Source organism: Perognathus longimembris, chromosome 10 (genome assembly GCF_023159225.1).
Source record: "Perognathus longimembris pacificus isolate PPM17 chromosome 10, ASM2315922v1, whole genome shotgun sequence".
Taxonomy (NCBI): Eukaryota; Metazoa; Chordata; class Mammalia; order Rodentia; family Heteromyidae; genus Perognathus; species Perognathus longimembris.
In genome coordinates this window covers 12,723,157-12,737,235 of record NC_063170.1, presented here as the reverse complement: position 1 = coordinate 12,737,235, position 14,079 = coordinate 12,723,157, and the positions used below count along the sequence as shown (strand labels likewise).

The window sequence follows — 14,079 nt, the reverse complement described above, 5'->3', positions numbered from 1 at the left end:
TTCATTGTCATGAGTCTACTCTTCTCTGAAAACAAGTGTCTTTCTGATTGTAGAGCTTGAAAAAGTACCCAAATCTATTAGGTACCCTGCAGCCATATTTGAACAGCACATTTTCCACCAGTTGACTCTGGGAAGTACTTGAGTTGACTTTCAAAATGTGCTCTCCCTTCCTATCTAGTGCAGCAGAGGGTGACTGCTCCTACTTTACTCTGATTTTGGCAGCTTGATCTTACTTCCACCTGGCCCAATACTAAAGCAATAGTGGTTTAGATCATTAAGCCTTCCTGACAGAATTTGATTGACAGTATTGGTTCTCCCCATAGATTACACAGTTTCTGATAATGCTTCAATATATCTCAAAGTATCTACATAAAATAATTCCACATTTATCAGAAAAGTCACTATATCCATTGTTACAGTATGACAGATTTATCAATCTAAGCTTTCATAAACTTGATTTAACCTATTAACCATTTTTTATGGCTTTATTGACGTACTACTTATAAAGGTTTTTTGTTTTTGTTTTTTGGCCAGTCCTGGGGCTTGGACTCAGGGCCTGAGCACCGTCCCTGGCTTCTTTTTGCTCAAGGCTAGCACTCTACCATTTGAGCCATGCATCACTTCCGGCTTTTTCTGTTTATGTGGTGCTGAGGAATTGAACCCAGGGCTTCATGAATGCTAGGCCAAGCACTCTACCACTAAGCCACATTCCCAGCCCCTTAACATTTTTTTAATATAGCTTCCTATTACTCTGATGAAGAAGATAGGCTGCAAATACTCATTGAACATTAGTTTTATAAAGCTACCAACAACAGTAGCTTGTAATCCTAGCTATTCAAGAAGCTGAGATCTGAGGATCAAAGTTCAAAGCCAGCCCAGATAAATCCAAGAGACTCTATATTTCCAATTACCCAGAAAAAAAAAAGTAAGTAAGGGTGGTGTGACAAGTAGTAGAGGGCCATCCTTGAGCAAAAAAAGCCAAGCAAGAGGTCCTAAGCTCAAGCCATAGTGCTGGTGCACGCGCACACACACACAAATGCAATCAAGCTACCAACAAATTGACTTTGATCATTAGAATCAGGAACTCTTTAAAAACAATTATTTCTGTGGTATTGGTGTTTGAACCCAAGGTCTCACATTTCTAGTCAAGCACTCTTATCACTGAGTCATGACTTCAGTCCTTAGAATTAGGGACTCCCTTTTTTGAAGAAAAAAAAAATCCCATTTATTTCCCACAGATTGCAAAATTTTAAGCCTTTGTTTGAGGTGTAAGCTTTATTTTCTCACTACTGATGGGTCTTTTGTTTTGTTTTGTTTTGCTTTTGCCAGTCCTGGGGCTTGAACTCTCTGGGCCTGAGCACTGTCTCTGAGCCTCTTTATGCTCAAGGCTAGCACTCTACCACTTGAGCCACAGCACCACTTCTGGCCTTTTCTAAGTTTATGCGGTACTGAGGAATCAAACCCAGGGCTTCATGCATGCTAGGCAAGCATTCTACCATTGAGCCACATTCCCAGGCTCCAGCTGGAATTTTCTTTGCAAACAGTAAATAATAGATTAAGCTAAAATCGATTATTGCGTGGAAACAGTGGGACAATCAGGCAGTAAAAGAACATCTTACAACTATCTTCATTTGTAAAATGGGCGCTTTCCAAAGAGAACTACTTGGTAAAAATTTTCATCTCTTGGCCCAGACAGACTGTCTAAGTTCACAAGCAGTAAATTTTTTTTTAGGTTGTCTGTAAAATGAACATCCTGAAGCCCTTTTTGTTCTCTGATGTAACTTCTCAAAAGGAATCTGGCATGCTTGGGATACATTGTATACATGTGTGAAGATGTCACCACAGAACCTCACCTTGTCCAACTGATATGTGCTAATTAAAATATTAAAGTCTGTGGTTCATGCCTATAATCCTAGCTACTCAGGAAGCTGAGGCTTGAGGTTCAAAGACTGCCTGGACAGGAAAGTCTGTGCAACTCTTATCTCCAATTAACCACCAAAAAGCCAGAGTGGTCGATCATAAAGTAGTGGATCTACCAGCCTTGTGAGATAAAGCTAGGGGACAGTGCCCAGGGTCCTGAGTTCAAGCTTCAGGACCAGCCTGTGTGTGTGTGTGTGTGTGTGTGTGTGTGTGTGTGTGTGTGTGCGCATATGCATACACACATAGCTGTTCTCTTCACCCAAAGGATCATACCCAAAAGAGTCTTCCTTTGGAGGCCTTAATACACCATAGATCACAAGGCCATATCTAGTCATACCCTAAGCATGACACTATGAGAACAATGAATACAAATACAATGGTTTCTCAATTTCTTGCTGTCGATCCTATGTAGTTTTTAACTTTACAATCCCTGTCCCATTTTATAGATTCTGTTCCAGTCTGGAACATACTTTTCACACTACCATTCACAAACTCTCAAGTCCCCATCTTCTCTTCCCTCACCATGCTAATGTGACAAGACCTGGATAGGAATACTTTACTTCACCTTTTGTCTCCATAAATCCATCTGCTTTTTTTCTTGCGCTTTAGAGGTAGGCCAGGGCCATTGGCGACGTGGCCCAAAGGGCACTGGGGACTGGCAGGGGCAACCTAACCCCTCTGGGATGGTCCCTTCTTCAACTTGTCACCTTCACACCTGTTCCTTAAACACGTATTTGCCCTCTGAAAGTCCTATCTCGTTCTGAAAGAGGATGGGCCAGCAGCCCCACGAGCCCTTTGTCTGCAGTTCCCACCGCCCCGATCCTCACTCACAAAGGGCCCATCCCCGCACAGGTAGGAGGGTCCGCCGGGCCCGGGGCGGCGGCGCCGAGGTTTCCGCACCTTCCTGCGGACCCGGTGGGGTGACGTTCGAGGACCTCCCGCATCCCCAGCTCCACACGCAGACGCACTGCGTCTACTGGGCCGGGGAGCACCACTCCCGGGCGACCCCCGTACTCGCAGCGCGCGCTGGCAAGGGAGCACAGGCCCCTTCCAGCCTCCGGCCTCGGGCACCGGCGGAGGCCCGGCCGGCGCCCGCTCGCGGCCGCGCCAAGCCCTCCGTCACCCTCGCCCGCCGCGGCGGGCCGCCTCTCACCTGGCACGCCGGCATCGCCCGTCCAGCGCCGCCCTGGACACCATGGGCTCCCGACAGGTCTCGGACGCCACCCGTCCGTCTACAAGGAGGCTGCTGGGGATGCGCGGGCGCCGGATTTTAGCGCGCTGACACCGGGAACACGCCGACCGGTTTCTAAGGAACAGAGGGCTCTAGAAGGGAGGGGCGGGACGGCCGGGGGACAGCGCATGCTCTGTGAGGGGGGCGGACCCGCGCGGGGCGGGGCCAGCGCTAGGAGCTGCGCATGCTCCCTCGCTGGGGGCGGGGCTTAAGGTAGGCGGGGGGCCAGGTCCGGGTCCTTGGTTTCCCGCGATGGAGGTGGTAGTGGGCTCAGCGTCTAGCCTTGGCTCACCAATTGGCGTCAAGGCTGAGAAGGGCCCTTGAGAACTGTGGTCGACTTTAATTTTCCTGTAATGAAGAGCGCTCTTCTTAGCCGGGCGGCGCCAGTGGCCCACGCCTGTAATCCCAGCTCCTCAGGAGGCAGAGATCTGAGGCTCGATCGTGGTTCAAAGCCAGCCCCGGCAGGAAAGGACGTGAGACTCTATTTGCCAGGAAACTGGTAGTGGTGCTGTGGCTTCTTGGCTAGAGCTCTAGGCTTGAGCTGTAAGAGCTCAGGGACAACGCCCAGGCCCTGAGTTCAAGCCCCAAGGCCGACAAGAAACAAAAACAAACCCACAAAGGTCTTGTTTAGGCAACAACCTATCTTTGTAAAAGGCCAGGTCCTGGTTTGGTGTCCTGATTTGGTGACTATAGGGACAACTCTTCACCTGTACGTTATTTGATTGTTCCTTAAATGTCAGTTTTCTAAAACTGACCTCCAGTCCCCTGTGTTCTCCCAAGTAAATGTATTTCATAAGCAACCCTTGGGCTCAGCACACTGCTAGCTTAGGTCTTCCTGTGAAACGGGCTCTGTAGGAACTGTAACTGGAGGTTACTTCTGCCTGGAAAGTCTCTGCCCCTGCTTGTCTGAGGAGTGACCCATAGTCTCCCACCCCTCTTCAACAGGAGGGCCTCTCAGCTATCATTCCACAGCAGCTTGTGATGACCACAACATGCCAGCTCACCTGAGGCAGTTATGCCTATCACCTGCTAACCAGCTGCAAGACAGCACCTGCTTTGAGCATCTTAGAATTTTTCCTTTGCTTATTTTTTCCACTTTTACTAGCATATATTAGTATATATAAGGGAGGTTGTTGTGATGGTTCCATATATGCATACAATGTACCCCATCAAAACTACCCCTCTACAACTCCTCCCTCCCCACTTCCTGGAATAAATTCAACTGGGTGCATTGTTCTTTTGTCTTAGGGGTAAATACAATGATTCAACCTTATTCACCCTGAACCCCACACCTTCCCCCTTTCCCCAGAGGAACACTCTTGAAACTACTAAATATACAAAATCAGCAAAGTCTAACCTCCCTTTTTATGTGGGGCTTTATATACCTGCTTTCTGCCCCAGAGGGAGAATGCCAGACAAAAAAAGGAGGCAGAGTCAGTGTGCCTGTGTTTAATTATTTTTAGTCATTGTCAACACTTCCAAATCAGGACTTCTCAGCAGCATCCATATTGACATTTGGGATCTGATCATCCTTTCTTGGGCATGGGTAGGGAAAACACTATGGGATATTTAGCATCATTACTGGCCTTGAAATGCCAGCAGCAACCCCAACCTCAGCTATAATTACTAAGAATAGCTTACAATTGCCCAATGTCCCTTGGTAGGGTCAAAAGCAAAATTATTCCACTAGTCTGGAGGAAGTGAGCCTATTTCAGGACTTTTGCTAATCTTATACCTTACTCTTTACACTAGCTCCCAAGAGATTTGTAGAGGGTAGAGTGAGTTACAGATCAATGGTAAAACACTAGTATGTGTAAGGTCCTGGGTTCAATTCCCAGCACTGGGGAAAAAGATAGATCTGTAAGATGCTACTACGTGAAACATTCTGTTTAGAAAAAATCAATCTCAAGTAACATATCAACACAGAATGCTCAGAGCTTTCAAATAGCTAGTGATGTTTATTATAAACACTCAAGACTGTTTTCCCAACTTACAGGTCTCTTTGAGATATGATCCTATGTGCTGTCCTTCAGCAAACATCTCTACCCCAGTAACTTTTAGCCACTACCTGCTTCTTTCTTGTCTGTATTATTTTGTGGCATCATCCACCCTGTCACTCCAACCAAAGCCAGTTTGCCTTGTCTCCTCTCCCCCCTCTCTCAGTAGTAAGTCACATACCTTGAGCCAACATGTTTGTTTTATTACAGCTGGTCTTTTATGTTGTTGAGTAAGTTTTGCTTGAGCGCACGGCATCAACTTGCAGGCACGTGAACCATGCTTTCAGCCCTTTTTTGCACTGGTTATTCTAAGATAGGATCTTGTCTGTTGCCCAGGTGCTCACTTGGACTGTGATTCATTTAAGTTTCCCCTTATATCTGGGATGCCAAGTGTGTACCATGATGCATGCTTCTTCTATTCTTTTTTTTTTTTTTTTTTTGCCAGTCCTGGGGCTTGGACTCAGGGCCTGAGCACTGTCCCTGGCTTTTTGCTCAAGGCTAGCACTCTGCCACTTGAGCCACAGCGCCACTTCTGGCCGTTTTCTGTGTATGTGGTGCTGGGGAATTGAACCCAGGGACTCATGTATACGAGGCAAGCACTCTTGCCACTAGGCTATATCCCCAAGCCCCCATTCTTTTTTTTTGTCAGTCCTGGGACTTGAAGTGAGGGCTTGAGCACTGTCCCTGGCTTCTTTTTGCTCTACCACTTGATCCACTTCTGGCTTTTTCGTATATGTGGTGCTGACGAAATCGAACCCAGGCTTCATGTATGCAAGGCACACACTCTACCACTAGGTCATATTCCCAGCCCCAACATGTTTTTCTTAAGTACTTAACTTGCCTTATTATTTGGGGCCTGCTATAGTAGTAGCATCTTACCTAGTTTGCCTCCACTCTGGTTCTATTCCCACTTCTGGGTAGACACTAGCCGGATCGACTTTCTCTCCTATGCACAAAACTTTTTTTTTTTTTTTTGTCATGGGGCTTGAACTAAGGGTCTGGGTACTGTCCCTGAGCTTTTTGCTCAAGGCCAATGCTCTACCACTTTGAGCCACAGCACTCACTTCTGGTTTTCTGGTGGTTAATTGCTGTTGCTTTTTTTTCTTTTCTGGTCAGATGGTCATGGGGCTTGAACTCAGGGCCTGAGCACTGTCCCTGGCTTCTTTGTGCTCAAGGCTAGCACTCTACCACTTCAGCCACAGCACTACTTCTGGCATTTTCTGTGTGTGGTGCTGAGGAATCGAACCCAGGGCTTCATGCCTGCTAGGCAAGCACTCCACACCACTAGGCCACATTCCCAGCCCATTCTGGTGGTTAATTGGAGATAAGTGTCTCACAGACTTTTCCTGACTGGGCTGGCTTTGAACCATGATCTTCAGATCTCAGCCTCCCAAGTAGCCAAGATTATAGGTGTGAGCCATCAGTGCCTGGCTAAATCCTTGCCAGGAGAGGCAGAATTAGACTAATCATACCTGAAAACATTCTCATGAAGGAAGAGTGCTCACAGTGTTCCTAAATTCCAAGTACTTCTCAATGTATGTCCTTTGCCTCCACAAGATAGATAAATTAGCTACATTGTAAGGCTGGGAAGCAAACTGAGAGGTCTTTCTTTTTCCTTTAGTGCTAATGATTGAAATCAGGGTCTAGTACTTTAGCACTGAGCTACATCTCCAACGGAGAGGTTAACTTTTAATGGTCACCTAGTTAGTAAATGGTAAATAGCTGGTCTGGAGCTGTGGTTTAAGTGGTACAGTGGTAGCCTTGCTTGAGCAAAGAAGCTCAGGGACAATGCTCAGGGTCCTGAGTTTAAATCCCAGGAGTGGTGTGCACGTGCACACACATACACACACACCATTTCCCTGTGGACACTGAAAAATAACTACATTCTGAAAAATCTTACTTTTCCAGGAAATTCTGTGGCTTACCTTTCTGAGGCTGAATTTGCTGTTTTCCTTGTCTAATATGAAAGCTGTTTCATGGGACAGAATTACAGCTGTGGTGCCTATCCTCTTTGGGCTCTTGCAAGCACGAAGATTCAACAATCCTTAAGAGGCACCTGGGCCTGGGCACTCAGGAGGCAGGTTTAGAGCCTAATTTCTCTGGGGACAGGATGTGTCACACAAAGCACACCAACCCCCAAGAAGGGTTGAAACAGAGGCAAGAGAGTCATGACTGCTCATGGATGTGTATTTTAATAAAAATAATTCTGTCAAAATACAACAGGAGTTTTTCTCATCTCAAGTATAATTTTAATAGGATGTTTTGTGTTAGAATTCTCTCGACCCTCCCAAACCCATAAGTTTCATGCTAATGCCAGATACCAACTAGCGAGGACAAAGGCAGAACCAGTGTGCACAATGTGAAGGATGTCTGTTTCAGCTGTAGTTAATAATGGAGGAAAACCTTTTGCAAGGGGGGTGGGGGGTACTTGGGCAGCCAGAAACCACCATCTGGCCATTGGTCCAGGTAACTGGCGGTCAAGTAGGGTTCTGGTGTCCAGCTGCCACACTATGTGCATACCTGAGTTGTGAGCAACCAAAGGAACTTTCAGCTCCATCAGTCCTCTGTTTCAACTTCTTTGTGCTTGCTTAAGGGCTGGAAAGGTGCTGGGTGGCTAGGTAGGCCCCACTTCTTTATGTGTAGTATCCCTGTTCTGATGGCCTGCTCACAGCCTCAGATCCATGTGGGTAGGGATAGGAAGTTTTGACTTTGAGTGGCCTACCAGTTTCTGCTCTACAAAGAACAACTATCTGGTGCCATGGGCAAGGTAAATAGGGGAGGCTGTACCCCCAAGGCTGGACAACCCAACAGTGCCAGGTCTTCCTCCTGCCCCCATAAATCAGGTCCAGCCTTTCACCAGGGCTGTTCCCAGGTGCTTTCCCCATTCAAGGATCCTGGAAGCAGGCTGATAGGTCTGGGTGTGCATAAGGGACTCTTCTACCGACAGGTGGGCCTGGACTATCAGCAAAGACAGCCAGCTCAAGCAGCTTGGTTTTGACCTCTCCATGGCTTGTGGGGGCAAAGGCTTATGTCCCAAAGGTGAGCTATCCAACTGGGACAGAGAGCCCCTCCAGAGAGGAACAGAGTAAACAACTTGAATTCAGCTGAAACAGTGAGATAAGGCACAGAAAATGGGAAGGTGGCATGGGTACTGAGTGCCAGCCAGGCAGGAGACCCAATGCTATGCAGCACACAGCTATCCCGAGCCCTTCTGGGCCCTCTCTTAGCCACTCCACAACTCAAGTCCAGGCATCTATCCCCATCCCTGACACACTCATGAAGGTACCAGTACCAGGCACCACTGGAAGTGGAAGCCATGCCAATTTGACTCCTTTACAGGGCTCATTGTTTTGCCTCAAGACTAGGAATAAGTTAAGGTTAGTCCTTATTTTGCTGTATATAGCCACTAATTTGCTGTGTGACTTTGACCAAGTCACTTACTCTCCTGGATCTCTTACTTGTAAGAGACTATTGGAGATGTTCTCTAAACTCCTGCAGCTGCAAATGCCTCTGGGTTTAGCTCTCAATCCTGCTAGGCTGGCTGGCTGGGGGGAGGAGGGGGAAGGAGAGCTGTCTTGGAGCTTGAACTCAAGACCTGGGTGCTGTTCCTGAGCTTTTTTTGCTCAAGGCTAGCATTACCACTTGAGCCATACCTCCACTTTGGGCTTTTTTGGGGTGGAGGGGGAAGGATTCATTGGGAGATAAGTTTCATGGACTTTCCTGCCTGGGTTGGCTTTGAATCTTGATCCTCAGATCTTAGCCTCCTGAGTAGCTAGGATTACAGGTGTGAGCCGTCAGCACCTAGCTAGGCTGATTACTTTGTGGGGTGGGTGTGGGTAGTACTGGCATTTAAACACAGGACATGTGAGCCATGCCTCCAGTCCCCCAGGCTAACCATTTTAACAGCCTGATATTTCCAATCTCTGAGACTGGAGCTCTGCTTTTCCATAATGAATTTCCTTTACAGACAGGACGGTATCTCCTGATGGCTCATGGTCTATGGACTGCCAGATGGACCCCTGGCAAGGACTAAGAAAAAGAAGTAGCCTATAGGATGATCTTCTAATACAAAATTCTGGAAGATCTCTTCCAGAGTCCTGGCCCCTCACCAGCAGCTGATTCACCTCAATTGTTGGGTTTTTGTCCAGCTGTGGGCTTGGTAGGGAGGGAGTATCTTAGGCCTTACCAGTCACTCCCATGTCCACTTACAGAGCAGATGCTCAACCAGCCCAGGTCCGGGGATTGTAAGTTCAGCTTCTGGCTTTATATGGCTGACCCTAATCATTAGAGAATTACTTGTGGACTGTCGTCCACACTGTGAAGCAAGTATGGTAATCCCAGCCCCTCTGGGTGCTCCTCTGTGTAGGCCTCTTCTTGTTTCTCCTCCTGGATAGCCCCTCTTCTCCACAGATGGCCCACCTATGTCCTGGTAGCATCCCAGTCCTTCCAGTGGTAGCAGAACTTTTGCTCAACAGCTGTAAAGGATCATCTGAAACAACTAGTAAGACATTGGTACAGTTCATGGAGGTCCCTTCCTCTTCCCTACAATGGCTGGGGCCAATCTGCAAACAGCAGCCTGGCACAGCTGCAGAAAACCTGGTGCACAGTGAAGAGTTCCATCCACTCCAGGGACCCAGCAGCCCAAGAAGCTGCTTCCACGAGGTACCATCATCAATCCCATCAGAGCTATGCAGTGACTGTTAGACCCAAGCAGGAAGAAAGCAGTCCCTGGCCTCAAGGGCCTCTCTCCTGGGAATGGTGTTCCTCCCGGCAGCTGGGCACAAAGCAGCTCGCAGTCTGAAGGCAGGTAGTTTCCAGGCAATCAATCAATTGAGAATAAATGAATTATTTGGCCACCTTAATAACAAGTAAAGGCAGGGCATTGAGAAGAAAAGAGGGATGAGGCAGGCAGTGAGAGGCAGGGTAGATAGAGTGGTAGACAGTGTGCTAGCCAAGGACCTTCTGCTTCCTTGCTTAGCTGTATGGCCCTCGACCAGTTCAGCACTTCTTTGGACTCCTGGCCCTGCAGCTCTCTGTCCAACTCTCAGGGGCCTAGGGACACCCATACTTAGGGATATCCAATCTCTTGAGATACTGCAAAGCAACTTAGCCTGACCCTGCCTACCAAGTCCCCTGATCCCCTCCCCAAATGTCTATGCAGTGTCTCTGTGTGGCAGCTGGGCCTGTAGCTCAACAAAGAGGGAGCCTCAAATGAATCACTTTGCTGAGGTGACAGAGATGATATTTTTTTAATGAGTTGGACTCAAATAAAAACACATAGTGTCTGGACAGCCTCACCCAAGAGGTGCTGGACCACTAATGCTACGATAAATACTGTGTCTCTTTTTTTTTAATATATATATTTATATATATAATCTCAATTTTTTTGCTTTTTTTACTTATGAAAATAATAAGCTATCACCAACCTGGATAGGCTTTATCACTAAATTAGCAGAAACCAGCTCAGCACAAACTCTCCCGAGATAAACACTGGTGGCTCAGTCAGGAGGAAAAAATATTAAAAAACCCAACCCCTCCTCAACATAAAAGCTCCTTTAAAAGAGAAGGCGCTACATGAGTAACCAGCCAATACTGTGTCACAGGCCTCTGCACATAAAGGAGAGAGAGATTAAGGAAAAGAGGGAGGGAGGAAGAGAAGGAGAGAAGGAAGGGAGGAAAGGAGAGAGGAAGGAAGGAAGGAAGGAAGGAAGGAAGGAAGGAAGGAAGGAAGGAAGGAAGGAAGGAAGGAAGGAAGGAAGGAAGGAAGAAGGAAGGAAGGAAGGAAGGAAGGAAGGAAGGAAGGAAGGAAGGAAGGAAGGAAGGAAGGAAGGAAGGAAGGAAGGAAGGAAAAGAAAGAGGGAGGTTGGGCAGGCAGGCCAGGCGGGAGGAATGGACTCTTTCCATGGCTTCCAGGTCCCTGTGCCAGGTGCATATGGAGGGCAGGGCTGCTCCAGCCCGGGAGCCGAAGGAGGGTCAGGTGGGGCCAGCCAGTATGGTCGGTCAGCTAGTGCAAGTAGTCATCAACTCTGGCAAAGGAGCAAGATCCCAGGCCTGCTCTGGCCATGAGCCGTAGACATTCAGATGCCTGGCCCAGGGCAAGCATCAGAGGAGGCTGCTTTGGCAGGTTCTGAGACTCTGTGGAGGAGATACAGGGGCCAGTTACTGCCCTAATTAGAGTTTGAAGCTAGGTCAAAGTTCCTTACATGTAAATAGACAGAATCCTTATAAGTATCCCAGCCACCAGGCCATGGCTCTGAACCTGACAGCACCCTGAGGACCTTGGCTTTCTCTAGACAAGTAGGCTGGACTCATGATCATAATCTAGCAGCCAACTCAGTTGGGAAGAAAATCAGGATTTAGGTTCTGTCTAGAAACCCAGAAATCTTGTAAGGCCATGTCATCAGACATGGTCTGGGCCAATCTCACTATCCTTCACAAGGAGAGCAAGGAGGGGCCTCCTAGACACTCATGTGTCAGTGTCTACTCTGGTTAGATGTACTCACCTAAAATGGCGCTGTTGAGAGCAGCACATACAGGTTCTCTCTGGATAGGGTCAAGCTGCTGGCCAACTGGACAGCTCCAGGGGTCTGAGTATGCCAGTAGGCTGAAGGCATCCTAAGGAACAAAGCACTCTTGTGAGTACTGTGGCACATACTAAACCTACTCCATGCCTCCAGAAAGGATACAGAATATGATGCCCAGGGAGAGATCAACATACCTGGCTACAGGCTTGAGCAGGGTTGCACCCTCTCTAGACCACAGACACCCACTTTCTACTAAAGACCTGACTAGAGCCCACACTGCCCTACTGCTGCTGCCTCTGGATACTCCAGAGCCATCGGGTCCCCAGAATCAAGTGAGGACCTGACTCCTTCTATACCTGTAACATTTCTGTGTGGGCCACATTCTTGCCATACTCGCGGCCCAGCTGCTCACTCAGTGCTTGCAACTCACGGCCAAACAGGATGATCCTTTCTGTGGCAGCCTGGTTGCCCCCGCAGAGCTGCCGTCGTGGATGTCCATCATCTGTACCCAGAGGCCAGCAGAGAACACATTAGGAGGAACGAGGAGAGACAGTCAGGAAGACCCCAAGAAGCTGTAGCTTCTGGCAGTCAAGGGCTCAGAGAGCAAGTGGAGCAGCCAGAGCGCAGGTGCGTTCAAGTCTACCTCGCACTCAGTCTAGAGGTCAGACAGGACTGGGAAGCTGCCCTCTTCTCACCCTGCACAGAGGCACAGTGCTCATCAAATTCTCTCCAGCCTCAAATATAGGGGTTCTGGTCTCTTGGCAGCCGGCCTGAGCCTTCCTACACCTTTGAAGCCACCTCAGAAACACCTCAGGAACACGTCCATTTATGGCTAAGAAAGTAGTGGACCTAGTCTGACTGGAGCTTCTAAAGCTGCTTAAGGCTTCCATCCCAACCCCTCCAGGGCACTGTGTACTGCCCTCTCAGGGACCACCAGGTGAGTCACGCTGGCCACAGCCCTTACTTACCCATGCTAGACTCATCTGTCTGCAGGTCCTCATGTTTGTAGGCACCATTGACAATGCGTGTGGACATGGTTTCCAGCATGCCATTGGGATAATGTTCTGCTTCCATCTCCATTTCGCTGTCACTGCGAAGGAATGAAGTGAAAATTGGGAATCGGTCGAGGGGATGTGGTTGGAAGAGCCTGGCTGGGCCTCCATTTAGTCTTTAGCTGTAGTGGCTGCGAATAAACAGGGGCTGCCAGGAGCATGAAAGAACAGACCAAGCTTCCTAGGCTCCAAGGGACTTGGCACCTACTATATCTATCTCCAGAGGCTTGTCACCTAGTTCCCATTCTTGTCCTAGAGTTGCCCCTGCAATTTTTCTCTTCCTGGTTCTCCTCTGAGCTGACATGTCTCTTCGACATATCCCTGCCATGCCTAATGACTGAGCTCCATGGGCCTCTTGGGCATCTCCATGGCCTTGGTTGAGAGCCAAACTTAGAACATGCAGAGAGAACCTACACAAAGCCTCTAGAGCTGTAGTTTGAAGCTCAGACCCCCCATCTGCCACCTGGCTGCTCAGGAGCCAGATCCTATAAGAGCTCCTTCATAAAATACCCTAGCAGGGCCAGCCTCCTTGGAAGACAAGTCCCCATAGAGGAAACCACACTCAGTCAAACGGGGTCAGCACCTCCAAAGAAAGCTAGGACCAAGAAAATGGGTGGCTAAGTCTTGAAGCCACCGCTAGCACTTTAGGCATAGACCTATGATAGAGGTGGAGATGAAGTGCAGGGGACAGCACTCGAAGGGCAGACTGTAGCGGGCCCAGCAGGTGCAGAGCAGAAGCAGAGTGGAAGGAGCATAGCAAGACAGGCACCTGGTCTCCTGGTTACTGGTACTGCTGTGGGGCTGGGACTTGGTAGAGTCTGTTGAGTTGGACTCGGAGTAATTGACGGAGGACGGGGAGGAGGAGGACGAGGAGGACGAGGACGAGGAGGAGGAGCTGGGTGCGGGGTATTTACTGTGGTTCTGTTTGCTCTTGGTGGATGCGACGCCATTGCTGCAGCTGGGACTGTCTGCTCCTAGAAGCCGGGGATGGTCAGAGGAGGAGGGGCAGCCTGCCATCAAGCAGGACCCAGGGGTTGCCACAGTAGGCCCTTTCCCTTCCCCCCAATCCAGCAGCCAGCCTTGAGCCCAGTGTAGGGAAGGGCATGTAGGGTGGCCATTCTTCACCACACCAGCTCTTCCCAGAGCCCTCTGGAGAGTGGCTGACCTGTGTTGTGCATGTGGGAACTACTGGGGCCATGTCGGGGGCTGAGGCTGGGGGAGCCAGGATAGCTGTCTTGGGACTTGGGGCTTCGGGAGCTCAAGCTGCGGACCTCACTGTCAGTGCCATTCACCATCTCCACAAATTGTCGGCACCTGTGGAGTGAGCAGAGCAGCGAAGCTCTGGGCCTGGCCCG

The 14,079-nt window shown here is 48.9% G+C and overlaps 2 protein-coding genes across 3 annotated transcripts in view; both read right to left on the bottom strand.

Annotated features, from left to right (window-relative positions):
• Gfod2 (glucose-fructose oxidoreductase domain containing 2) overlaps positions 1 to 3,239 on the bottom strand; it is a 29,192-nt gene extending 25,953 nt beyond the window's left edge. The window contains exon 1 of the mRNA XM_048355311.1: positions 3,074 to 3,239. The gene's annotated coding sequence lies outside the window, so the exon portion shown is untranslated. The remainder of the gene's footprint in view (positions 1 to 3,073) is intronic.
• Positions 3,240 to 10,960: 7,721 nt separating this feature from the next.
• Ranbp10 (RAN binding protein 10) overlaps positions 10,961 to 14,079 on the bottom strand; it is a 41,374-nt gene continuing 38,255 nt past the window's right edge. Inside the window, exons 9-14 of one of the 2 annotated variants that reach the window (XM_048355307.1) lie at positions 13,890 to 14,038; positions 13,494 to 13,698; positions 12,641 to 12,762; positions 12,029 to 12,174; positions 11,652 to 11,763; positions 10,961 to 11,283 (exon numbers count right to left, since the gene is read on the bottom strand). In XM_048355307.1, the coding sequence (XP_048211264.1) occupies positions 11,153 to 11,283; positions 11,652 to 11,763; positions 12,029 to 12,174; positions 12,641 to 12,762; positions 13,494 to 13,698; positions 13,890 to 14,038 (865 nt within the window). In that variant the 3' untranslated portion in view covers positions 10,961 to 11,152. The remainder of the gene's footprint in view (positions 11,284 to 11,651; positions 11,764 to 12,028; positions 12,175 to 12,640; positions 12,763 to 13,493; positions 13,699 to 13,889; positions 14,039 to 14,079) is intronic. The other variant, XR_007212291.1, reaches the window with a different exon arrangement.